General features: G+C 38.6%; 2 protein-coding genes across 4 annotated transcripts in view; one reads left to right on the forward strand and one right to left on the reverse strand.

Moving 5' to 3' along the window:
* UBAC2 (UBA domain containing 2) overlaps positions 1-25,060 on the forward strand; it is a 144,785-nt gene that overhangs the window by 87,187 nt on the left and 32,538 nt on the right.
* GPR183 (G protein-coupled receptor 183) lies at positions 10,278-24,124 on the reverse strand. Of its 3 annotated transcripts, none has more exons than XM_006100638.3 (3): positions 23,973-24,088; positions 21,107-21,269; positions 10,278-12,081 (listed from the first exon to the last, which is right to left on the reverse strand). In XM_006100638.3, exon 3 carries the CDS (start codon positions 12,061-12,063, stop codon positions 10,978-10,980), a length of 1,086 nt encoding a protein of 361 aa, XP_006100700.1. In that variant the 5' UTR covers positions 12,064-12,081; positions 21,107-21,269; positions 23,973-24,088; the 3' UTR covers positions 10,278-10,977. The 3 variants fall into 3 exon arrangements, with proteins under 3 accessions (XP_006100700.1, XP_023619970.1, XP_023619969.1); XM_023764202.1 differs by lacking the exon at positions 21,107-21,269 and adding an exon at positions 12,545-12,568 and having other exon boundaries at positions 10,278-12,079; positions 23,973-24,034; XM_023764201.1 differs by lacking the exon at positions 21,107-21,269 and having other exon boundaries at positions 23,973-24,124.

Here is a 25,060-nt window from a genome sequence, read left to right on the forward strand (position 1 = left end):
TGAAATAATTCAGGCTATAGAAAGGTTACAATAGGACAAAAGAACTCCCTTATACCCCACACCTGGATGCCCTAATTATTAACATTTTTTACATTTGTTTTCTCTCTGTCTCTCCGTATATATTTTTCCCCTGAATCATTTGAGAGCAAGTTGTAGATGTATGCTTCTTCACCCATAAATACATCAGTATATATTATTTTATTCATATTTGGCAATTGTACAAATAATGTTCTATTTCATAGCAAAAGGGAAAAAACTATGGTCCATTCCAGAATTATATCTCACATTGTTATGTCCCTTTACTCTTTAATTTGGAACAGTCCTCATTAAACACTGATCAGTTGCTTTGTCTTTTATTATCTTGATAGTTTAAAGGATATAAGCCAGTTATTTTATAGAAGATGAACCTTATTTTAATAATGTGGTAGAATTAAAGTTTTGAAGATGAAGCGTTAGATGAAAATAATTTGTACTTCCCATGTTTCTTTGGCATAACCCGTTAAAGCTTTTTATTATGAAAAATTTTAATCACAAAAGAAGAGAAAATAGATCTAATAATTAACATTATTACCATCCTTTCTTCTACTCCCCTAAAAAAGTAAATATTTTTACTGTATTTTGAAGCATTTTCACCATCGTAAGGTTTTATTTAAAGTCCATACTTTAAGTAAGCTGTAAAAATGGCATTTCTTATATAACCATCAGAGGCCCGGTGCACAGATTTGTGCACTGGTGGGGTCCCCCAGCCTGGCCTGCGCCCTCTTGCAATCCGGGACCCCTCGGGGGATGTAGTAGTGTGCAAAGCGGCTGGTAGCCGGGGAGGAGCCTGAACCCAGGCCCATCGCTGCACCACTCCCGCTCATCCTGGCCCCGCTGCGCCTGCAGCTGCCTCTACTCACCACTCGGTAGTGCTGCAGCGGAGGCGGGAGAGGCTGGTGCCACCAAGTACAGTCGTGAGCCCAGCGTCTGGTGCCCATCAGTCAGATGAGCAGTACTCCCACTGTGGGAGTGCACTGACTACCAGGGGGCAGCTCCTGTGTTGAGCGTCTGCCCCTAGTGGTCAGTGCGTGTCATAGCAACCAGTCAAGTGGTAGATCGGTCAAACAGTTGACCGGTTGCTTAGGGTTTTATATAGAGAGATAATATTACTTTACCTAACAAAATTATTTATATTTCCTTACTCTAAGGTACTACCAAAACTATATTTAAATTTCTTCTATTACTTTGAAAATGCCCAATTACATTTGTTTTTGCGTTTGGTTGCCATGTCTGTTAAGTTTCTTCTTTATCTTTTTAAAATTAGGCATTTTCCCTTCCTTTTGGTAGAGTTTTTTTTTTTAGCATATTTTATTGATTTCTTTACAGAGAGGAAGGGAGAGGGATAGAGAATTAGAAACATCGATGAGAGAGATCGACCAGCTGCCTCCTGCACGCCCCCCACTGGGGATGTGCCTGCAACCAAGGTACAGGCTCCTGACCAGAATCAAACCTGGGACCCTTCAGTCTACAGGCCGACGCTCTATCAACTGAGCCAAACTGGCCAGGGCATGGTAGAATATTTTCATGTTTTATGTGGTATGATGGATATGCTTAGATTGGCTTGCTCATGATCTATTCCAGGGTCCTCCTTGGGTGTCACCACATAAATCAGAGGTTGGAAAACGGAACACTCTTCTTAACTCCGTTGCATCAGAATTCTGGGTCTGATCTAGGCTCCACCAATCAGAAGAACTTGTGTGGTGCTGGAGTTCAGTGTGAGCCAAGGCTGTAGCATATGAGATACCATTTTGTTGACCCAGTTCTGCAGACCCAGCAGGGCTCTGGGGCTTACTGTTCAGACAGCTTCCTGACCCCTAAACTCTGCTGAAATGATCTAATGACTTCTTGATTTCCTAGGGTCTTAAATATGGCAGAGGAAGCAGTCTTCTGGGTAGATCAGTCCTTATATGTTTTTTTAGGAGTCTCCTCCTGGAGGCATAGACTGGATCTGCCCTTCTAGCCCTTCCATCAGTTTTATAAGCAATCAGCTCTGTGTCAAATCTGTTTCTGCCCAAAATAACTTGAGAGGGTTCTATTATCCATAAATGAATCTTAGCTGGCAGAGCTAGTAATCAAAAGAATGTAACATCTATATTTAGCTTCAAATGTATATACATTTAAAGCAGTATATCTAAATCTGAGATACTTATATTTGAACTGGAACAGGTTAAGGAAAAGGAAGTAGCCCTTTGTGTCAGGAGATCAGATTACTCAGGGAGCATTATGCCTGCGTGTGTGTGTACATAGTTATGAAAAACCCTGACAATCTTTTCATGTAGATTTCTGGTCTGTGTTCTTTGCTGGTGACTTTGTTACCGAAACCATTTCTTACTAGGACTCTTGAAGGTCTGTTGAGACTACCCTGCCGTGGGATCTTAGATATGACTGTGGCCAGGTGTGTGCCTTTTCTGTCTTCTCATTTGGTTGGGATGGCTGCAGCTAACTGGTTAGAGACAGAGACTTGCAGCCAAGTGATATCCACTGCCATCTCTCTCTTAGTCCTTTGTGAATCAGTCCCTGAATTTCTGCTTCCATCCCTGATGTAACAAGAGTGGGAGAATGTTGGAGACTACACTCACCAGTTTTTAAATGTATCACAGACATTTTCATATATCCACAAATGCAGAGAGAATAGTATAATGCCTGCCCTGTACCCATCGCCTTATCAACACTTTGTCAAATACTCAAACGTCAAATAATTTGACACCTGGATCCTAATGGGACACTTTTTTTTCTTTCCATTTTACCATTTGCTTCCTAAATTCTACATGACCAAGACCTACAGTAGCCTTAGCCCTGCCCCTGCCTCTGACTGACCAGTCTCTCTCTGGGTCTCTTCAGAGACCTGAGTACACGGCACAAGCATAGTTATAGGCCATGGCTCAGGCCAGCCAGTACAGCCTGTTGGGGCTAACAACAGGAACTGCTTTGATTTCTCGTCACATGTGGGTATTGTGTCTCTGGATCTGTTTTGATGATGCCTTCCTCTAAACAGCTGTTCTTTAAGTAAAACCAATAACACTCAAACTCATGACCTTTTCTTTGCTCTTGTTCCCTTAATGGGGGAAAAATAGACAATAATACATGAGATAGCATTTGCAATACTTTAATTACTCTCTCGAATTACAATATATGGTAGACCAATACATGATAATATAGTTCGTATTTATTTCTAAACCCCATATATTTGTAATATGTATATTTTTAAAAAGCAAATGTTTCACTGTAGGACTTAAGGGGAAAAATAATGGAATTACTGCCCTCAAATAATAAGAACATATTGAAATGTTGCTTTTTTAGAGTAAGATTAAAAATTTTTGTAGCCTCATTGTAGTTTCATTCTGACACACTTTTTTCTTCTCAAACCTGCATCGGAAAAGTCTTACAAGATACAGACACTAAAAATAAATATTCTCACACTCTGAGAAAACTAATAAAAGCCAATCAAAAATTATCTGAGTTCTTGGTTTGGGTCAGTTGCGGTCGGTACCGTGTGGAACGTAGAGTAATATGGTTCTTGCCTATGAGTGCTTGCAGTTCAGTTAAGTAGACAAGACATCTAAAAAGCATTATTAACAACGAGAAGCTACATAGCGAGTGTGCTAATAAAGCGAAAGAGTATTAGTCAAGGTCTCTGCCCCAGGAGAGCCTCTATTTCAATGGATGGATATAAGAGTAATGGACACGAAATAATAGACCATAGACTGTATGATGGTTGGCAGAGAGCTCACATCTATATATATAAAAGGCTAATATGCAAAGTGTCCTCTTGGGAGTTCAACCAGGAGACTGGGAGTTCGAACACTCACTATGATGTGTGCTGACCACCAGGGGGCAGCCTGGAACATGGCGGGTGTTGGCGATGTGGCAATGGCAGCGGGTGGCAGTGCAGGGCCCTGATGAGAGTGGGGACCACAGCTGGATGGTGGAGCAGGGGCAGATTGCCCTGCCAGTTGCCCTACTGGTCACTCCACAGACAGAGACTAGCAGCAGCAGTGGAGGGAGGGCCCGCTGCACAGCTCTGAAGTGCTGAGGAAGTGAAGGAAGGAGAAGGGGGGGAGGAGAAGCAGGGAACCTGATCAGCCCTGCTCGCCGGCCAGGTCTAGGGACCCTACCTGTGCATAAATTTCATGCACCAGGCCTCTAGTATTATATAACACTGTTATTTCATTGATTAAAAAAACCCCACAAATGTAGGAAGGCTAAACGACTGAACAGAGGTGATATAGCTGACTAGCTTTCAAACCAAAACCAGGCCACAGGTTTTCAGGCCAGTGTGTCTTTTCTCTTCCTTTGTTGTAAGATAATATAATTGTAAAGTTAAAACTGTATAAAAGCCAAGTAAGTTGAGGAAAGAAAGATGAGTGGCTTTGAATAGTCAAAGAAGAATTAAAGAAAAAGGTACAATTGGGATGTGAGTGTAAAAAATAAATGGAGGAAGCAGTGAGAACCAAATATTTGTTATATTCATGGGACAGAGACAAAACCAACTAGGCTAGTAATTTGAACAGTGTGTGTTGGGCAATGGGGGGAAATTGGGTGGCTAGGGCTTGAAAGTATAGGAGAGGAACTCGGACTTCATGTGGTAGATCATGGGGAACTATTCTCAATCCTTGAGCATGAAATGACACAATGAAAGTGGGATTAAGGAAGATGTGTTTGTTTGCCAGGAGAACTGTATAGTGTCTGCATTTTTCTTTTCTTACACTGTGTGTATTGGTCTGTTTCATTCTAAGTAGGTTAAACACTTTATTAATCAGAAAGCTAGCTTATGTTGTAGCCACAAATTAATCCAGAAATCTCAGTGGCTGAACACATAAGTGCAGCAATTTTCAACCTTTTTCATCTCATAGCACACATAAACTAATAACTAAAATTCTGTGGCACACCAAAAAATATATTTGTAGCCAATCTGACAAAAAAAGGTATAATTTTGATTCATTCATATCAGACGGCTATTGTTGTATTGGTTGTCATTATTTTATTTGACAATCTAAGGGAAAAGAAGTCAGTGCCCCTGACTAAATAGTTAGGTATTGCATGTTTTAAAGAATCTATATGAAGAAACCTAAAACACTAATTCGAAGGAATATATGCACCTCTATGTTCATTACAGCATTATTTACAATAGCCAAGATTTGGAAGCAGCCCAAGTGCTCATCAGTAAATGAGTGGATAAAAAAAGCTGTGGTACATTGACACAATGGAATACTACTTGACTGTAAAAAAAAAGAAAAAGAAAAAGAAAAAGAAAGAGCCTGGCTGTCCTGGCTCAGTAGTTGAGCGTAGACCTAGGAACCAGGAGGTCATGGTTCGATTCCTGGTCAGGGCTCATGCCTAGGTTGCGGGCTTGATCCCCAGTGTGGGGTATGCAGGAGGCAGTCAATCAATGATTCTCTTTCATCACTGATGTTTCTATATCTCTCTTTCCCTTTCCCTTCTCTGAAATCACTTAACAATATATTTAAAAATGATAAAAAGAAAGAAAGAAGAGAGAGAGAGAGAGAGAGAGAGAGAGAGAGAGAGAGAGAGAGAGAAAGAGAGGGAGGAAGAAAATGTTACCTTTTGCAACAGCATGGATGGACCTGGAGAGCATTATGCTAAGTGAAATAAGCCATTCCGAGGATGACAAGTACCATATAATTTCACTCATATGTAGAATCGAACGAATAAAATGAACTAACAAGCAAAATAGAGACAGACTTAGAGACAGAATTGATAGAGAGCAGGCTGACAACTGTCAGGGTGGGGGCGGGTGGTGCTGGGTAAGGGGGTGGAGATACTGAGCAAAAAGAAAAAACAAGAAAAATTCATGCACATGGACAGCAGTGTGGTGATTGCCAGAGGGTGGGGAGTTGGGGAAGGTGCTGGATGGAGACTTGACTTGGGATGATGAACACACACTACAGTATACAGATGATGTGTTGTAGGATTGTGCACCTGAAACCTGTATAATTTTGTTAGCCAGTGTCACTCTAATAAATTCAATAAAAGGAAAAAATAAATAAAATTAAATAAAAATTCTTGCAGTGCACTGGTCGGAAATTGCTGCATAAGTGCATTTCTTGTTTGTACCACTTAACTAAGGTGGATGGGATGCAGGCATGGGGAATTCTCCATTTACTCATTCAAGGACCTATACTAACAAAGGTCCTAGAACATATCTGGTCACTGTGGCAGGAGAGAAGAGCAGGATAGAATATACCTCACTGTTCTCTAATGTTTCAGCCTAAAAGTGGCATGCCCCTCAAGTGAGCCTGAGGGTATTCAGTGAGCAATGTCTCTTCCAAGGCTCTCTGAGGATCTGGGTATAAATTCTACTTGTTTAAGAGATAATATAATGACTAAGAGTGACCCTGGAATTGCCAGAGTCTAGAGTCTGGCTCTCTCACGTACTAGCTGCATGACCTTGGGCAAGTTACTTACTTTGCTGGGGAATGATTTTCTCATCTATAAAACAAATCGTAATGGAAAGAGCCTCACACAATTATTGTGAGTTGTGAGGCTTGAGTGAGAAACACACACACACACACACACACACACACACACACACACACACACTTGTTAGAGCACTGTACCATGTAATTGTTAGCAAGTATTTATTATTGTTATTATCATTAATCTGCTTGCTTCCAGTATAGCCTCTGATAGGAAGGCAAACATTTCTGACTCTAGTTGAGGGGGCCCGTGGGAAAGAAGTTGTAGTAATATGTCTGTGATGCCAGCGTCTGGACTAGGATGATGATATTGGGCAAAGAAAAAGATGGGCAAGAGAGAGTGCAAGAGGAGAAGACCCAAGCAAGATTCACTGGCTAAATACCATGGATGAGAGAAGGATGGTCAGGTGTGGGTGACAGAGAAAGAAGCTTGAGTTTGCAGAGAATTGAGGGGGTCCCCGTGGGGAAAGAAGATGAGCTGAAGTTCCAGTGTGGTGATGGGAAATGTCTAGGCACAGGAGGCCACAGCAAGTAGAGGAATACAGCCACCTCTTAATGGACATGTTTCTAGATGTGGTGACACCCTCCTTTTCCAAGTCAGGCTATAGGCACAGGGTCAAATGGTTTGGATTTAATTCCTGACTCCACCTCTCCATGTGGCCTGGCACTCTAGTTTCCTCATCAGCAAAATGGAGATAATTGTACCCATCTCTTAAAGTGGTGAGGATTAAATGAGATAATACCTGTCAAGTGTTCCAAAAAGTGGCATGTAGTAAATGGGTAATAATTGTTTCTTCTTGGCTAATTGAAATTTTAGTTGAAAAGAAATTTGGGGATTATCTTTCAAGTGATCAGTTTTTCAGAGTTGAATGTAAAACAGACTTCCATTGGCAGCAGTTCTCCGAGCGCATTTAGTCCTCCTGGGATTCAGAAGAATGGGCCTGTTGTCACAGGTCAGCCTTTCATCTTTTCACTCTTACCTGAATAGTCAGTGAGCAAATGTTTTTAGCTTTTGCAAAGAATAACAAATTACAATGGGCGTAAAAGTGGCCAAAATAGACCATTTTAAGGGCTAATTTAAGATTGGTGCTTCCCCTTTTAAAATTGTCTGATTCTTTTTACTGATTGGTGGGCATCACTACCTTTTGCTTCTTGAAATATAAAATTATTTCCAAGCAGAACATATTTCTGTATCTACTTGTTGGGCAGTTAACTCTATCTTTTAATAGGTCTAGTTTAAATTGCAGGGTCTTAGAAGATAACATATGCTCTAACATGTAATTAAGCATTTATAGAGTTTCTTTTCACTTCATTGAGACATGAAGAACTTCAAATATTTCAGTAGGACTTTAGAATATTGTTAGTAATAGTACAAAACAGGTGCTGTCTGATTAGATGGATATTTGAGAACCTTCTGTGTGCCAGGTTTTGTGTCATGCTGTGTATATAACAGACGACATCGTCATCCTCACAAACCCACAGCCTAGCTGAGTTTATAATCTACTTACTGTTAGTTATTTGTCCTATTTAAGGATAGATTGTCTGCTGGTATATAATAAAACAAACCTTCTAATACTTTTTTGGTCTATGTGATTCAGTTCTGCATTCTTTCTGGGGTTAAGGGTTATATTCCTTATGCTGCCTCTAATTTACCAGGTGCCTTTTCTTAGGTTTATTTATAAAGTGTGGCTGATACTATCTACTCATCCTGTTTCACAGGATTGTGTAAAGGAAGACGTTACATAATGTATGGACTATTTTGTAAATTATTGAGCTCTTCATATATACCTGATATCATTTCTGATACCTAACATTTACTATCTGTACTATCCTATACTATCTGTACTATTCTGTGCTACCACTGAAGCATCAATGCATTTATACTGATTTAAACTAAATAGTTTTGAGGGTTTTTTTTAAAAAAAATTAACCAAATGAGTCTTTTAGAAATAAACATACAATTATGAAAGAGGTAAATATGGTTAACTGCCATATAACTATCAGCTTGCCTAGATAAGTTTTTCTAACTACTTATTATTTTTAAAGTTGTTAATAATATATCACCTGATTCATATAGAAAATACTTACGGTGGTGTGATTTTCAAATAAGGCCACCTCCTTTGTTCTGTAATAGAATACAAAAATTATACAGCACGGTTCCTGTTTTCCTAGTTTACCTGTTTGTGAGGGAAATGCACAGGAAATAAATGTAAAGCCTACCTATTATACAAGACAATGGGAAGGTGCCCCATGGCCATGTGTGAACAGTGGCTTCATGAATGAAATAGGCAGTATGGGCCTTTTGAAGGAGAGCGAATAGCTGCATGTCACGAGCATAGACTTAAAAAAAAGATTAGCTGGAGATAGATTACTATTTACCATTTTGGTAATATGGCTACTGGTGATTGGATAAAGTTATTTATATAGATCTGTGGTATAGTGGAGAGAGAAGGAAGAAAACTAAACAGATAAAAGAATACATAATTCCTTTATCAAGTGACATAGGTATTTACTTTTATGTTTCAAGGATCTTAAGAATTGAACCCATTAGCACTGAGAGGACTCTTTCATTTGCTATGAAGCAGCTTGTTGGTTCATATATACAATAGTGTATGCTCAAATGTAGCCATAGAACTGGTATACCATAAAGATACTCTGGAATTAAGGAAGCTTTATTTCTGGTTTTCCTTTAGCAGCTTTCACTATGTTTTTCTTTGGGGACCCAACTCAGATGACTGCATGCATAAAAATTTAATGTGTTGCTCTTTCTTTTCTTTCACTTGGGAAAGTTTACAGATGAAGGAAAGGCCCTAAGATTCTGACTTCCATCCCTAAGATTCTGACTTCCATCCATGTGGTCTCACCTGTCTCCATAAAGCAGTGGTTCTCAACCTTCCTAATGCCGTGACCCTCATGTTGTGGTGACCCCCAATTTCATTGTTACAAATTGAACATAATTAAAGCATAGTGATTAATCACAAAAACAATATATAATTATATATGTGTTTTCCGATGGTCTTAGGCGACCCCGGTGAAAGGGTCGTTGGACCCCCAAAGGTGTAGCGACCCACAGGTTGAGAACCATTGCCATAAAGTGTTTCAAAGATCAGTGTCTGTTTTTGTCAGTGGCTATAAGGTCAGGCAGCTCTTTGTGAAGTTAATGCAATACAAATCTGAAAGTACTCAGCAAATGGTGTTGAATCAACCATTAAGATTAATTTTCTTACAGGTTAAAAATTGAAAATGAGTAAGATAAGAACTTAAAAGAAACTATTTTCAGGATATAAAACCTAATAAAAATTTAAAGTATGACTCATAATACAGCGTTTAATTTCTTTGTGTTCCATTACCACAATTGATGTCATTGCTAACACAGATACTGTGTTGCAGTATTTCAGGATTGAGTGAAACAAATTTGAGCTGGCAGACAGCGTGACTGTACTTGCAGAGGTCATGCTACTCATACTAAGCCACTCACTTGAGCAAATATATAACCTTGCAAAGAATCCTGGGAAGTCTGCGTTTATAATTTTGCATTTTACTCCCTATCTTTTGTAGGCAAGCAGCAACTCTACCACCACCTGCTGCTCATCCTTCCTGCCCTTTCTGGTAACCCAGACCACTGAAAGGCACAGGGTATCTATGAATAAAAAAGAGAAATGATCCCCTAGAGACCCAAGAAAAACCAAATATATTTGTGTATTTTTTATTCCCAGAAGAATTTAGCAAGTGGACCCTCTTCCCAGTGAGTACCTCCACATAGACCCCTCGTCATATTCCTGAGCAGTGGCCCTTAAACACTATCGGGCTGTGTGGAGGAAGAGCTCAATACTTTTCATTGCCTCCGTCAGTATCATCATGCACTATAATGTTGCTTTCCAAATCTATCTACTGCTAAATCATAGTGTTCTTGTAACTCTTGCTGTTAGTTGACAGTGACCACTGAAGAGCATACTCATAATTTTGTAGAATCCTGTTCTTTATTCCAAAAGAGTTCTTTGAAGTAAAATTTTATGACTCAGAACAAAACAAAACAAAACAAAACAGCTGTATTATTGAGGAAATAAAGTCTTAGAATAAAACAAAACATGGATTGAAAAAATACGTTATAAAAAAAGAAATATATTACAATATTAACATTTTTACACTGGCAATATACAATCTTAACAGTCTTTTTTCTTTTGCCAAATTGTTGGCAGGAAATGTTAATGATTAAAATTTTCATTTATACAAACCTTTCTCTTTTATACTGAGAGTTATTAAAATAGCCTTCCTTTTGGTATCACATTCCATTTACAAATTAGATCTTAGCTTTATGTCGTTCTCTTGAGTGTAAAAAACTTGAGTTTACTTCCAAGTTGGAGGTGGGAAATAGTGCCCAAATTAAGGAATTTGGAAGAATCCTAATTGGAAGTTGAATAATCATTTTGCTTTATAAAAAAAGTAATGCAAAGTTTGTCATACAGTTTACTTTGCTATAAATCCAAGATTTAATTCCCTTTTATTTTTCATTTAAAGACTTGGAATGTATCATAATTTGAGTTTCTGTCATTTCGCGTGAATTTTCTTCAGGGGCTGACTTCACAGCACTGGAAATTGATACACTGACTTGACGTTTCAGCATCTTCATAACCTTTCTTTTGTACCCTTTACATGCAAAGAAATATATAAAAGGGTCCATGCAGCAATTAAAGTTCATCAGGCATACAGTAAAGTGCAGAGAAATCTGGAATGACTGTCTTTGGCTACATTCCAGGAGATCAGGAAAACGAAGCTTCTTAATCATGTGCTGAATAATTGCTACATGGTAAGGTGTGAAACAGAGAATAAACACAACAATTATAAAAATTATTGTGTTGAGAGCCTTTTTGTTTATACCGGACTTCTCAGCTAGTGGGTTTTGTTTGGCAGTTTTAAAGAGTTTGCAACAGATTTGAGAATAGCAGATGAGAATAATTATGAGCGGAAGCACATAGCCTATGAAACATGCACCAAGCAGAATCCAGGGAAGAGATTTTGTTTCTTCAAAGTTTGGGTATTCCATGCATGTTGTCCTTTCATTCTCCTGCTTTGACATAGATTTTATGAGTAGTGGGAGTGTTTGAGCAAATACTAGAATCCAGACAAATATGCAAATGCATTTTGCATGTTCAATTCTTTTCATCTTGTTGTATCGCAGAGGGTGTACCACGGCAAAGAACCGGTCAATGCTCAGGCAGGTCATGAAATTGACACCTGCATATGTATTGATGTAAAACACAAGAGCAGTTATCCTACACAAGGCCTCGCCGATTCTCCAGTCAAAGCCTAGGGCATAGTAGGCTATCCGTGTAGGCAAAGCAGTGGTGAAAAGTATATCAGAAATGACCAGATTTGTTGAATATAGGGTGGTAGAGTTGATTTTCTTCCTGTTTTGAATGATGACAACCAAGGCCAACAAGTTTCCCACGAGCCCAATTACAAAGACAATGCTGTAATGCAGAGGCATTACTATCCTGGCTGTGTTGTGGTGTGCGTAGAGGTCACAGTCACTTTCCGGAGGAGTTGTAGAGGGTGTAGTAAAATTGGTGTCCATTTTTATATCCATCAGCGGTGTTCAAGGTCTCTAGAAAAAAAACAAGTCTAATGAAAAGCAGATTTAACTCAAAGCAATATAAACTACCTTTTATAGATCTAACTTAAAAATGTTAAGATTCATATACTTTTAAAAATATCTATGATTGGTAATATGGTTACATATATAGTAACAGGAAGAACAGAATAAGATTCATGTTTTTACCTCACAATTTGGTGATTTTGGCAAAGCCCTGGGAAAGGAACTAGAACCATTTAAATAGGACAAATTATTTTTTGTGACAAGGGGGAGTGCACTAAGTTTTTAGGCAGAACTTTCCCCTTCTTTTTGTGAATCATTGTCTGGTTAAGAATAAATTCATGTAAAGCACCCCACATTTCAGACGGGCATAAAACGCTGCTTTTAATGGACTTTCCCTCCCCACCCCCCAAGTGCATATTACTGCCAGGAAATGAAATCAGTCACACATTTATGTAGTGAAATGTGAACTTACCACAGTGATCTGATTTGTGTTAACCTAAAAAAGTATGAGAAACAAGACAAGGTTTTGTTAGGAACTGAAAGTTAGGTTTTCTTAAAAGAAAGAAAAAGATGATGATGAAGAAGATGACCACAACAAACATGAGAAAACTGACAAAAAAGAAAAGGAAAAGAGAGAGAAAAAACTTAAGCTGCTTCAAGGGACAAATTAATTTAACTTTAAACTGTATTATTTCTCAGGTACCCCATTGATGCAAGTAGTATACATTCTTTCATTCACACATAGTAGCAAGCATTACATCTGTGGTATTTTGTGTTCTGCTCTATTCATTTAACATTTTCCTGGATAAGTATAATCTATTCATCTGTCATATGTGTAAATTTTATGTAGATATTTGATGGGTATTCTACAGTATAATTTGCTTAGCTATTCTCTTGATGATATTTGGATTATTTCCAAGTCTTGTTATAGTGTTAGGATGAACTTTCAAGTCCTGAGTTAAAGAATAAAAAGTTCCTACAATAAAACTCCGTGTATGAGGTTAAGCTTTGATAAAACTAAGGAAGAGTTGGCAATACGTTCTGTGAAGTTATTTTTAGATGAAAAATAATTTTCTGGTAGGACTATCTATGCATGAATCTCATCTGAAAGTCATCAAAGGGGAAATTGACTGCAAATCCGCTTCTCTGACTGTGGTATTAAATGAATTGGATCTCTGCTAACTTATTTTTAACAATCTTAAAACAGTGATACTAACAGACAACCAGGGTTACCAGAGGATTGCACTATTGTTACAGGTGTGCGTTACATACAGTGTTGCTAGGTTAATTGTTAAAATATGGAAATACAGCCTAAACTTTTAAAAGGGAACAGAAATGGAAGTAGAACTTACGAATCAACAGAAGACAGGAAAGGAGATTTTGTGGGGGAAAGGATAGAATGAAGATGGTAAATAAAAAACACAAAATAAGAGGGTAGAAATGTGTCACAGCAAATTTGAATGGATTGGACTTACACATTGAAAGACAGAGACTATCAGTTTGGATTTTTAAAAATCCAGGTCTGTACTGCTTAGAAGAGATATAACTCAAAGTGATTCAGAAAAGCTTGGCAGAACAGGTACCAAATAGTGTGAAAAGCTAGAGTAGCAATATTAACATCAGAAAACATAGAATCCAAAGCACATTCAGTATTAACAGGGATAAAGAGGGTCACTACAAAATTTAAAAGAGTAGTTTACAAAGAATGTAAAAATAATCATGATTGTGCATGTAACAACAAAATTTGACAGAATTTAAAGGAGAAATTGGCAAATTCACAACCTTAATGTGAGATTTTAACAATTTTTATTAGAATATGCCAGATAAGCCCTAGCTGGTTTGGCTCAGTGGATAGAGTGTTGGCCCTCAGACTGAAGGGTCCCAGGCTCAATTCCAGTCAAGGGCACATACTTTGGTTTTAGGCTCTATCCCCGTGTTATAGTAATAAGTTTAGTTAGTATAAAATAGTATAATCAAATTTCATTTTTTTATTAGAGTGAATTTTAAACTTTACTTAGAAGAGGAACTTAATTTGTGTGTGTGTGTGTGAGACCCTGATAAGTAACTTGTAACGCCCTGCATGTTAACTCCTGACAAATAACTTGTAACTCCTGGCCAACCACTCCCTGCGTGTGCACTCCTGATAAGTACCTTGTAACCCTCTGCGTGTGTATCCTGATAAGCCCAGAAGGCCACCGGAGCACACTGATATGAGACACTGAAGAAGCCCACCCATGGGGCATAAAAGAAGGACCCTCACAACGGCAGTCAGACGTCTGTCTGACCTCCACAGACAAGCCGTTCTCCTTCCCCCTGGAAACTGCCGTTATTGCTCTGCCTCTGAGCCCAGACTGTTAAGAGGCCTCTCTTCAGCTGCGTATTTTGACGACCTCCGTGTGTCTCTGTCAGCCAGTGTCTCCGGGTGGCCTGCCAAGGACTGAAACCCATCAGCTCTCTGGTAAATAAACCCGTGTGATTTCTTGCATTGTTTATCCCCTGTGTCTTCTCTCTTCTTAGTTTTTGGTTAAGTTCGGCCATATTAATTAATAGTAAGTACCCTTTGACGTCTGTATTGGTATATCCAAATGAGGCGCTCTGGTCACCTGTGCATACGTTCCAATAGATAATTGGAACACCCCGGCCCTGGTTGGGATGCATGCAGGAGGCAACTAATCTATGTGTCTCTCTCACATTGATGTTTCTCTTTCTGTGTCTCTCCCTCTCCCTTCCTCTCTCTCCCTCCCTCCCTCTCTCTCTCTCTCTCTCTCTCTCTCTCTCTCTCTCTCACACACACACACACACACACACACACACACACACAAATAAATAAATAAATAAATAAATGGGAAAATATCCTCAGGTGAGGATAAACAAAAAAAAAGAATATGCCAGATAAAAAAAGAGATCATGGACTTAGCTTTACCCACATGACTTCAAAGCTAACAGAATTTGTGCTAAAGGCCCATGACCATTATTTGCAAATATGACTGTTACAAGGTCATCAGAAAGATCTCAGAACTTCCAGAAAAAGCATCATCTGGCAGCTCACATTTCCTGTGATTCTTGTGCAACTAAATTACAAATTCACAATAAAAAGATAAAGGATAAATTTGGAATCTAAAAAATATATTTCTAAGGAATGCCTGGATTAAGAAATTACAATGCAAATTTTGAAGTGCTTAGTACTAAATGACAAAAATGCTACATGTCAAAACTGAGGGATGTGGCTAAAGAGTTCATTGAAGATGGATGCAAAGCGTTGAATATATTTATTTTTAAAAAGGTTGAAATAGGTTAGTTAAATATGTAGCTCAAGAAGCTAGAAAGGAACTGAGTTTGCCCAAAAAAGGTAAAAACAAATAAAAATAATTGCAGAAATTAATGAAATAGAAAAAAAAACAATAAATATGGACTTTGCATTTTGTACAGAAAAAGGTGAAGTGATTCTTGAAAAGAAAGTCATGGGAATTGCAACTGTGGAATAAATGTAGAAAAAAAAGCTTTATCCAGTTCGTATGAGAAGTAACTTTCCAAGAACTAAGACTAGACACGAGGGAGAAAGGAAAATTCCAGGCAAAGGCTGCATCTTAGGAACAGCAGCAAGAGCTTCTTTTATTTTTCTACTTTTTATGAAAAAAAAATTGCTTTCTGAAAATCTTAACAGATACGTGTTATTTTGAGAAATATTTCCAAGCACGTTCATGGGAACTGCTTTTTAAAATACATAATAGGGAAAAATACATTGTGGAGTCTCATCATTCTCCATGTGATTATTATTATAGAGACTAGGAAAGTTACCACTAATGTAAGAATCAAAGAAGACTGTGCTATTTCTTGTCAAGTTGTAAATGCGTGTTCACCCTCTATACTGAATTAAATATAGCATCCAGTAGAGCTAGAAATGGCAGGGGTTTCAAAACATTTTAAGTCAAAGCATGTTTAACACCATGTTAATTATAAAGGTGAGAATCTGCATTCAAGTTAAATGTCCACCATTAGGGGATTGGTTAAATATTTTATGGTATAGCCATATAGTGGAATACTATGCAGCCATTGAAAATAGCAGTGTACATGCCTATTTCTTGACAGGGAATAATGTTAAGTAGGAAACAAATTGCATAATATACCACTTTGGGGGGAGGAAAAGCAACTGTACACACACACACACACACACACACACACACCCCTGCATGGATATATATGTCAAATTTTGTACAAGTAATTTTTAAGTTTTTTTTTAATGTAGTCTACAATTTTATCATTGAAAATGACTTGACTGTGAAATAAGTAAGTAGGTAAATATAATTTTTTAATTTGAGGGAAAAACATTTTAATTCAGCTCTTTTTGTGAAAACCTTGTCCTGTGACATGCTTTTCAAAGTTAGCCCTTTAATGCTCTTTAGTCAGCTTTATGCATTAGTTTTTTAGGTGCCTACCTTTAAGTCATGTCTCGAAGAACTCTCTTAACAACCCTGCAGGCTGAGTGTTGCTATCACCTACTACTTTCCATGGGAGGAAACTGAGTGCCAGAGAGGTTTAAGGTCATGCTGGATCCTTCTCTCTGATGACTTGGCCTCAAGTCTCTTTCCCATCCTTGGCAGGGGCAGCTAATTCATCCTGCCCTGGAAATGCGGAGAGGTTGTGCCTTCAAAGTGGCCTAGGCTTTCAGGCTATCTTTACCTGTAAATTAACAGCCTGGGCACCACGTGGCCCAGCTTCTCCTGAGTAGGGGAATGATTCTTCCTCAGGACAACAGGGCTCCCACTTCCATGTGAGGTGTCTTTCCAAATAGAAAGCCAGACCTGTGGCCACCACCTTATAAACTGTGATGGAAGACTGTGGAGGGGCCTCGTACTACCCACCCTAGTCCTATGTCAATCAAAGAAAGGCCTTGCATAGTTTGGTCATGTAAATGTCATGCTTCAGAAATGCTCTTAGGGAAAGAAGGATCTAGGCTGTTCTGAAATACGTTTATTTGGATATTTACTAACCTGTTGAAGGTTGAGTTCATTAGTCAACAACTCTATTATACTACTTTACTTCTTGCTTACATCTATCTATATTATTAATGCTATAGTTTTAGTTAATTTTATCTTTTCCAAATTGACAGAAAAATCCTTTCATGTATTTGACTATTGTTATCCTAGTCTTATTTCAGTCATTCCCAATTTATTATCATCTTCCCTCAGAGACATTATTTTATACTTTTCTTTAATCATCTTAGAATTCAGGATTACCTCCCTGAACCTTGACTTACTCCATTTTTTAATTCATCAATAAGTGTTTTTAGTGCCTCTATATGCGAGGTCCTGGAAATACAGATATGATATCTTTTAATACCAGAGGGCCTAAAACTGAAAGAAGAGTGTATGATATTTGGAATGTGCTATTATCTGAATGAGGTGTTTTCTCAATATTCTCTGCTGTGGTTTCTTCTCACACACACCAGGGTTCTGCTTGCTCTTTTCATTACAGTGCTCCTTTACCAGCCTTTGGATTGCAGATCCCCCTTTTAGCCATTCCTCTTTTATTCATAACTAATTAACTAACTAACTTCCTTTCTCTAATTTATTTACTTTAGAATATATTTTAAGTATTTCACATTTTCATAAGTATTAGGCAACAGCTTCTGACATGTTATTTAGGATAGGTATACCAAGTTGTACTTGAAAATACTATGGCTTGTCGTTTTATGGCATAGAGAAAAGCACGAAGAAGTGTTTGTTCTAGGTATTTTTTCCTTAGAATACTTTAAGAATTATAATTTCCTCATAATGCTTTCTAGTGAGAAGATATGCATGGTCCCTAAGCTATCATTAATGTCCCACCCCAGGGACATAAATAAGGTCTGCAATCTTTGCCCTGAAGGCGCTGATAGTAACTAGGCTGCATGAGATGGGTCCTTAATTCAGGTTCCACCAGAGGAACACCTTTTCCTCCTGAAATTAAACTACCTGGCAGGTACTCTGGCAACAATCTATGCCACTTTTGTTAATAAGCAAAAGAAACCATCTCAGGATTGTCTCTATAATACAATATTAATCCTTTCACTTACTGTTATCCGAACATGCATAAAACAAGTTATTCCACAGGGAAATATCCTCCAAAGTATTTTTACTTATGTTTTTGTAAGTTGCCTATGTATGTTTTTCTCTAGAGTTGAGTTCATTACTGATAGAGTAGCTAATGTTTCTTAAGACACTATCATCTCATTTTTGCATAACCGGACATGTTGACATGAACTGGCAAGTTTTTTTCTAGCCACAGAAAGGAAAAAATAAAAGGCCCCCCCCCCCCCATCCTCAACTCATTCATTAATAGTTAAGAAGATTATCTAAGTTCTAATGTAACCTGTATTCTGGAAATATTTACCCTAGACACCAACTTGGAGCCTTTTTGTGATTTTTCTCAGGGCACACATAGAAACCTACAATTCCAATTTACTTGCTTGGCAATTATTTCCTTAGCTTTTATTTGTGGCAGAAACAGAATAAACCTTCACTATATTCAAAGATTTAGTAAGAGCTAGAATACCAGCTTTAATTTTTGCTTTAAGATTCCTGAAAAGTCACCATCACCCCCAGTATTTATTCTCTTAGTAATCATACACCTTAAATGAAAAGGGGTTAAACTTCTGGTGATTTTGTTTATATTCAGGCCTCAGCAATGAATTGAATGGGTCAAGTCACGCTGAAATAATAAATAGGAGGTGATTTCTCTATAAGGTGAAGTCTGCTCAAGAATGTTTACACATCGAGATGCTCTGGCTCAAAGTGTCCACAGTGGCATGCACCAAAGAGGAAGTTCAGGAGCACACTTTCAAAAACAACCACGAGAGCCACAGAAATGTGGATATATATACATATACATATACATATACATATACATATACATATACATACACATACACATATACGTATATATATGAATTGTATTTGAATATTGTTAAAGAATGAGTGTTTGGTCCAGTTCTTTCTCTAATTTCTGTTGATAAACTGTCCTTTGGCTATTTTAGAGATAAGATTGAGGGAAATATTCTGGAGTAAAGAACAATCAGATCCCTAGAAAAGGAGGGGGCCAACACAGGCTCAGAGTTATTGGAATAAGAAGGATTCTGTCGACTGAGGAAATAGGCCAGCACAGATGTATCAGGACAGCAGGCTGAGGCTGTCTAGTGCCCTTGAAGACACACATAACTCATGGAAGAAAGAAATCATTGCTTCTTTTCCTAGTTTTCTAAGTATTTGCCAATTATTTGACAAAGCCTCCTTGTACTTGAAGCTGAGCCAACAGGGGCATTGGAGTTCAGTCCAGTGTCACACATACTGGGGTCTAGCACTCAACCAATGACTTAATTTCATCTTTTTTTTAAAATAACTGAAATAGGTGGGAAATATCAACTCCTGATTGTGGGGAAGAAACCCAAGGCACAGACAGGCTGTGACCAGCACAGGCACTGCCTCTTAGCACTCACTTCTTTGGCAAAGTTGGACTGACATTCATAGCGCTGCTACTCAACTGCTTTAATAGTACACAGCCCAGTTAACCTAGTAAAATAAATCTTTCTATATTATTAGGTGATTTTTTTTTCCTAACTAGCTTTGAGTCCTGCATTAATAGCTAAGACTGTGTCCTAGCTGCATTTTTTGGAAGGAAATAGGGAATATTGTTCAAAAAGGTGACCCACTGGCAGCTGCCTGTCCTTTCTCAAAAAGAACCTAACACGTGCCAGAGTGTTTATGGTGGAGAGTTGTCCCTGGTCAGTGTGTCTGAAGGGACCTCACTGCCCTGCCTCCCTGGAGCTCACTTTTTCTGGCTTGTGGAAATATGACCCAGCTGCCACCCACAGCATGGTACGGTTCTGGGGTCTGCAGAGGGCCATCTACAGGATGATTCACAGAGCACTGTTTCAAGGCCAGTGGTCGCCAGTCTGCAGTTCTTTTTGCCTTTATAGTGTCCTGAGCTCAGTGGACACTCAGTGAAGACCAACTCCAGCTTCTGTAAACGTTTACATTGGAATTGCTGGGACAGTGAAAGGTGCCTGACATTTAAATTATTTGGTTAAACACCCACTTGCACATCGAGGGTTTTACATGTTCCAGCTATTTTCCTTTCACCTTTCACTGATTATTTATTCCTTGTGTGGCTTTTGGTAACTTTAGCACTGACTAGGCTGCTATGAAAATTGTCAAAGATGAAGACAAAGGAGGTAGTAATCCTCAGGACTCAAATTCTATGACATAACATTTAGGAACTGTAAGAAACAAGAATCCCACCATAATCATTTCAGTGTAAGGAAGACAAATACTGTTTTCATGAGGCATGATTTGACCTGTATGCAGGATAACTAGCCATGTGATATAAAAAGGCTCTTTATAGTGAAGGTCTGAGTTTGTATAATCTTTATCCTCTGAGTCCAAAATGTTTCTAGAAATAATATGTACCTTTTCTCCTTAAAGTTCTAGGGAGTTTCAAGTTTTGGGTTTTGTCTCCATTATTTCATGGAAATTAGAAACATTAAATATCCTTATTTTATGGACAAACAGAATTAGGTGTCCCTCTGTACAGGTGCCGAGTCAGGGACATGGAGGTGGCCAGGACTCTTGTGTCCCCCCTCACCCACTGTCTCCAATCAGCCAGCATTTCCTGTGCCTGCAGCCTCCTGACCCTCCTCTGCACCCGTGTTTATGTCTGTCGTCTGCCTGTGTGTACTATTCACACCACCTCTGCCGGCCTTCAGGCAGCCCTCACTCCTGTTTGCAGCCACTGCAGCAGTTCCCACGGTGTGCTTCAGGTGGCGGACGGAAAGCTCTCTGTTGTGACACACTTTCCTTCATGACTGAGCTCCACTTCCCTCTCCCACTGGGTCTCTGGCCATCGTCCCTCTTATGGTGCCCTGGCTCCAGCCACCCTAACTTCCTTGATGCCCTATATTCTCGCACAACTCTGTGCCTTTTTGACGTCCTTCCTTCTGTCTTGGTGCCTCCTCTCCTCTGTCATGTAATCTTAGTTTCTGCTCTCCTTCAAGACTTACTTCAAAATCAGCTGCTCCTAGAAGCTTGTCTGATTTTATTCTCTCTTGCTCACTCCCAGCACCCACAGGAAGGCAGAGTCAGGTATCCTTGTTAGGGCACTGTTTTGCAATACCATGCGTTGTTTGGCTTCTTTTTTTCTGTTTCCCACTGGTCAGTGAAGTCCTATGAGTAGAGACCATATTGTTAATTTTGTGTCTCTCCAGCTGACCCATAATTGGTGCTCAATAAATACCCCTTAGCCCTGGCTGGTGCAGCTTGGTTGGTTGGAGCGCCATCCCATGCACTGAAGGGTTAGGGCACATACCCAAGTTGAGGGTTCCATCCCTGGTCGGGGCTCATGCGGAGGGCAACCAATTGATGTTTCTCTCTCACATCGATGTTTCTCTCTCTCCCTCTTCCTTCCTCTCTAAAATCAATTTTAAAAAAAGAAGAATAGCAAAACCCCGGCTTTCTTGATGCTCCGTCAAGGGTTCTTTAGATTAACATAAGCTCTTGAGTAATAACAGTAACCAGTATTATTAAGCACAGACCACTGCAGGCACTGCCCTGGGCACTCTCCATAAAGTCACATAAATCCTCACAAACTTTCACAGATCAGTTTGGATGGATGAAACAGGCACAGTGCACTTCTGTGAAGATAGAGTTAAGTGTCAGAATCAATCCAGGCAGTTTGGCTGCAGTAATCACACGCAGTGCCATACATTTTCTTCCCGGCTCCTATTTCCAGGATGATCTAATGTTATTGGTAGAAAATAAGTAAACTCGGAAGAGATCTCAAAACTTTAACGCAAGAGAGAAGAGGAGGGCTAGGAAGACAAGAAGCGGGGGGGGAGGGAAATATGTTGACTTGAATAAAAAAATTCATTAATTTGGGGCATATTTTAAAATAAGTAAAAGTTTTACAAATGATTTTAGATTTTACTATTTTTAACAATATTTCTATGAAGCCATTTGGACTGAAATTTCTGTTGAAAGAAAATGGTGGCTATCCAAGATAGCTTTTATGTTATTAATTTATTTTTATAGTACTTTTTAAGTATTTGCAGATATTTGACAAAATGTTTTTATTCTTCTCTTTGGGCTTTTAAGACACAATAAGGATCTTTGTTATCTCTACAGTGTTCACAGGATTTTCACATGCGTTATCTCATCTTGTGCTGAAGCCTGTATTTTGCAACTTCTTGGGAGGCTAAGAAACTGAACAGACTGGGGGATACTACACATCCTCAGCACATACCACACCCTAGGGCCTGTTACCGCTCCAGCAGGCCTTTATCCGTAGCAGGGAGAACAGCATCATTTGTACATTCCTTTACTGGGTGCTCAACTCTTTTTTAAAGTGTAAACTTCTTAAGGAGGATGGCTTTATCTTATACAACATTTTCATCACATAGACTGTTTCAGAACTGTCCTATAATAGATATCATAAATGCTTATGGAATACATAACTGAGTGAAAGTCATATAGTGACCCGAGTTAATATTTATTCCATTAAACGACTGGTCATGTTATTACTGAAAAGTTCTCGGAAGCCAGTTAAAAGAAATTACCACCACCACTTGTTAGGTGAGCATGTATGTGAGGATGCTTTGTAGAGCAGTGCGCTCTCTGCAGTGTTGTGTCCAAAAGGACAATTAAATCCCAGAGAGAAAACATGCACTGAAATAATACTAGCAAATGCAGAGTCCAGACAGTAAGTTAAAAAAATCCTTCTCACAGAAGTGATAGGGCAAGGAAACTTTGCCTGTTGGATTCATCCTGTAGCAGTTTAATGGGCAGAAGGCGGGAGAATAGTGATAGCAGACAGTTTCCTAGCAGTTAGTATGAGAGCCAGAGTTATAAGGACTTGGCGGTGGTATCACTCCACATTTTACAAAGGAAGCAACTGGTGCCAGAGATGTCCGATGACTTGCCTAAGGCCACACAGCTCAGGTTTGAGCCTGACTCCAGAGCTGGGCTCGTAACCACTGCACTGTATTATGCTTAGAGCGACACCCCAAGAAAACTCAAAACCACACCCTCCTTTGGAGGAAGTTTCCTCACAGTTTATATTTTGTCAAAAGTTCCTGTTACCTTCATTCCAAACCTGGGCATAAATATTGGCAAAACACTGCATATAATTCCTTGTTTTGTGATTTTTTTTAAGCACATACAAGTTCTAGAAAAATATATGGAGGCATGTTTAACCTTACTGATCATCAAATGAATATAAAGCAAACAACAGAGATATTCTTTTTTTTTTTACTTATCAGATTAATAGTTTATATTTAGAGTTGAAATACTGAGAAACAGTGAAGCCCAGACTGCCACTGATCAGAGAGTAAATTGATAAAATGTTTTTATAAACCAAAAACATCAGTTTATATCAAAAGAAGTAATAGAAGTATATAAAAGACTTTTTGTATGTAGATATGTGGCCAAATAGTAAAATGTTACAACTCTTTTCTTTTTGTGCTGAATAACTTTTATATATACAATACATTTAAGTGTAGGAATATCTTATCTTAAAATAGCTTTGTTCCTTTCCCTTCGTATTAAAGCATCCTGAAGTTTTGGCATTATTTGCCAACATTTACTTGATACTGTTCTTTTGTAATTGTGAGTTCACACAGAAATGCAAAGTAAGCCTATTTTTTGGCAAAGATGTTTCTGGCACAATCCATTGCTTTCACCTAACTTAATACTAGCTGGTCAGAACTGCCAGTCACTAGAGTTTAAACTCTATTAATAACATAATTTTTGTTAGAAATGTTTATAGCTTGTTATTGAGTAGATTCTTTCCCTTTACCTGTACCTTAAGTAGGCTTTCAAAGTTTTTCTTAACTCAAAAGATTTTGTTGCAAAAGCAAAATATGTAGCACTTACCTCTCGGTGACTTGTTCTGGCCCCTGTGTAGTTGTAGTCAGGATTTGACCAAACTGAAGTAGTTTAACCTTGGCATGTTGTTCTAAGAGAGATTATGCAGACATCCTTTTATGGTGGTGACTTTTTTTTTCTGTCACCCTGTGACTGAGCATAGTAAGTTAACCTCATGTGTGCGTGCGTGTACACTTTTTTTTTAAAAAATGGGAAGTGAAATTTTTCTGTTAGTGATTTTTTTAAATAGTTATCCAAAAACCCCTTGGAATTTATGAATTGCTGATATCTGTGGAACTTTATAAATTTTTCTGTAAAGATGTAAGTATTTTAAAAAATTATGTGAAAGAGACTAAAGCAGTAGACCTTGATCAGTAAAATCAATGAATCATAGTTACTGGTGATGTTATATCTATAGTCTATGTAAAGTATGAGTTTTTAAGTGTTTTAAGGGGAAAAGAATGTCAACTTTGTCAGTTTTGTCTACCTGGAAACTTGCTCAACAGCTTATAAGAAAGAAGAGTTTCTGTGGTGAGTGGACGAAAGATGCTCTTTTGCATATATACAGAGATTAGTTAATGTTTTTAAGCAGGAGGCTAACTTGACTGAATCAGTGGCTGCATGGACACAGGAATGACAAGGGAAAAGTTGATGGGATTTTGCAGCTAAAATTGAGCCTCTTGTGAAGAGGGTAAAGGAGACCTATGCTGTTCACCTTAGGTTTAGTTGACTGTTTAAATCAACAGTGTAACATGGCTATCTGTCTGTAAGCTAAATTAAGTAAAATATAGTGCTCAAAACAAAAGAGGTGATATTTACACTTATCCAGGACCAATCTGGCCATTCCCAGTCAGCTCTGGGTGCCGCATTTTACAAAGGGCACAGATGACTTAGAGCTTGCGTGGGATCTGAGGGGTCTGGATCCTAGGTCTTAGGAGAAATGATTGAATAGACTGAGAATGTTTAGGCTTAGCAGGGATGTGATCGCTGTTGTCATGCATTTGGAAGACATATTGTAGAAAAGGGTTTAGGTTGCATGTGTCAGTCTTCCTAACTCCAGCGAAGGAAAGCCAATAAAAAGAAACTACTGGAGATAA

Source organism: Myotis lucifugus, unplaced genomic scaffold (assembly GCF_000147115.1).
Source record: "Myotis lucifugus unplaced genomic scaffold, Myoluc2.0 scaffold_320, whole genome shotgun sequence".
In the NCBI taxonomy this organism is placed as follows: domain Eukaryota; kingdom Metazoa; phylum Chordata; class Mammalia; order Chiroptera; family Vespertilionidae; genus Myotis; species Myotis lucifugus.

Coding starts and splice junctions, on each gene's coding strand:
- GPR183 (XM_023764201.1), bottom strand. CDS start 12,063: ATGGATATAAAAATGGACACCAATTTTACTACACCCTCTACAACTCCT.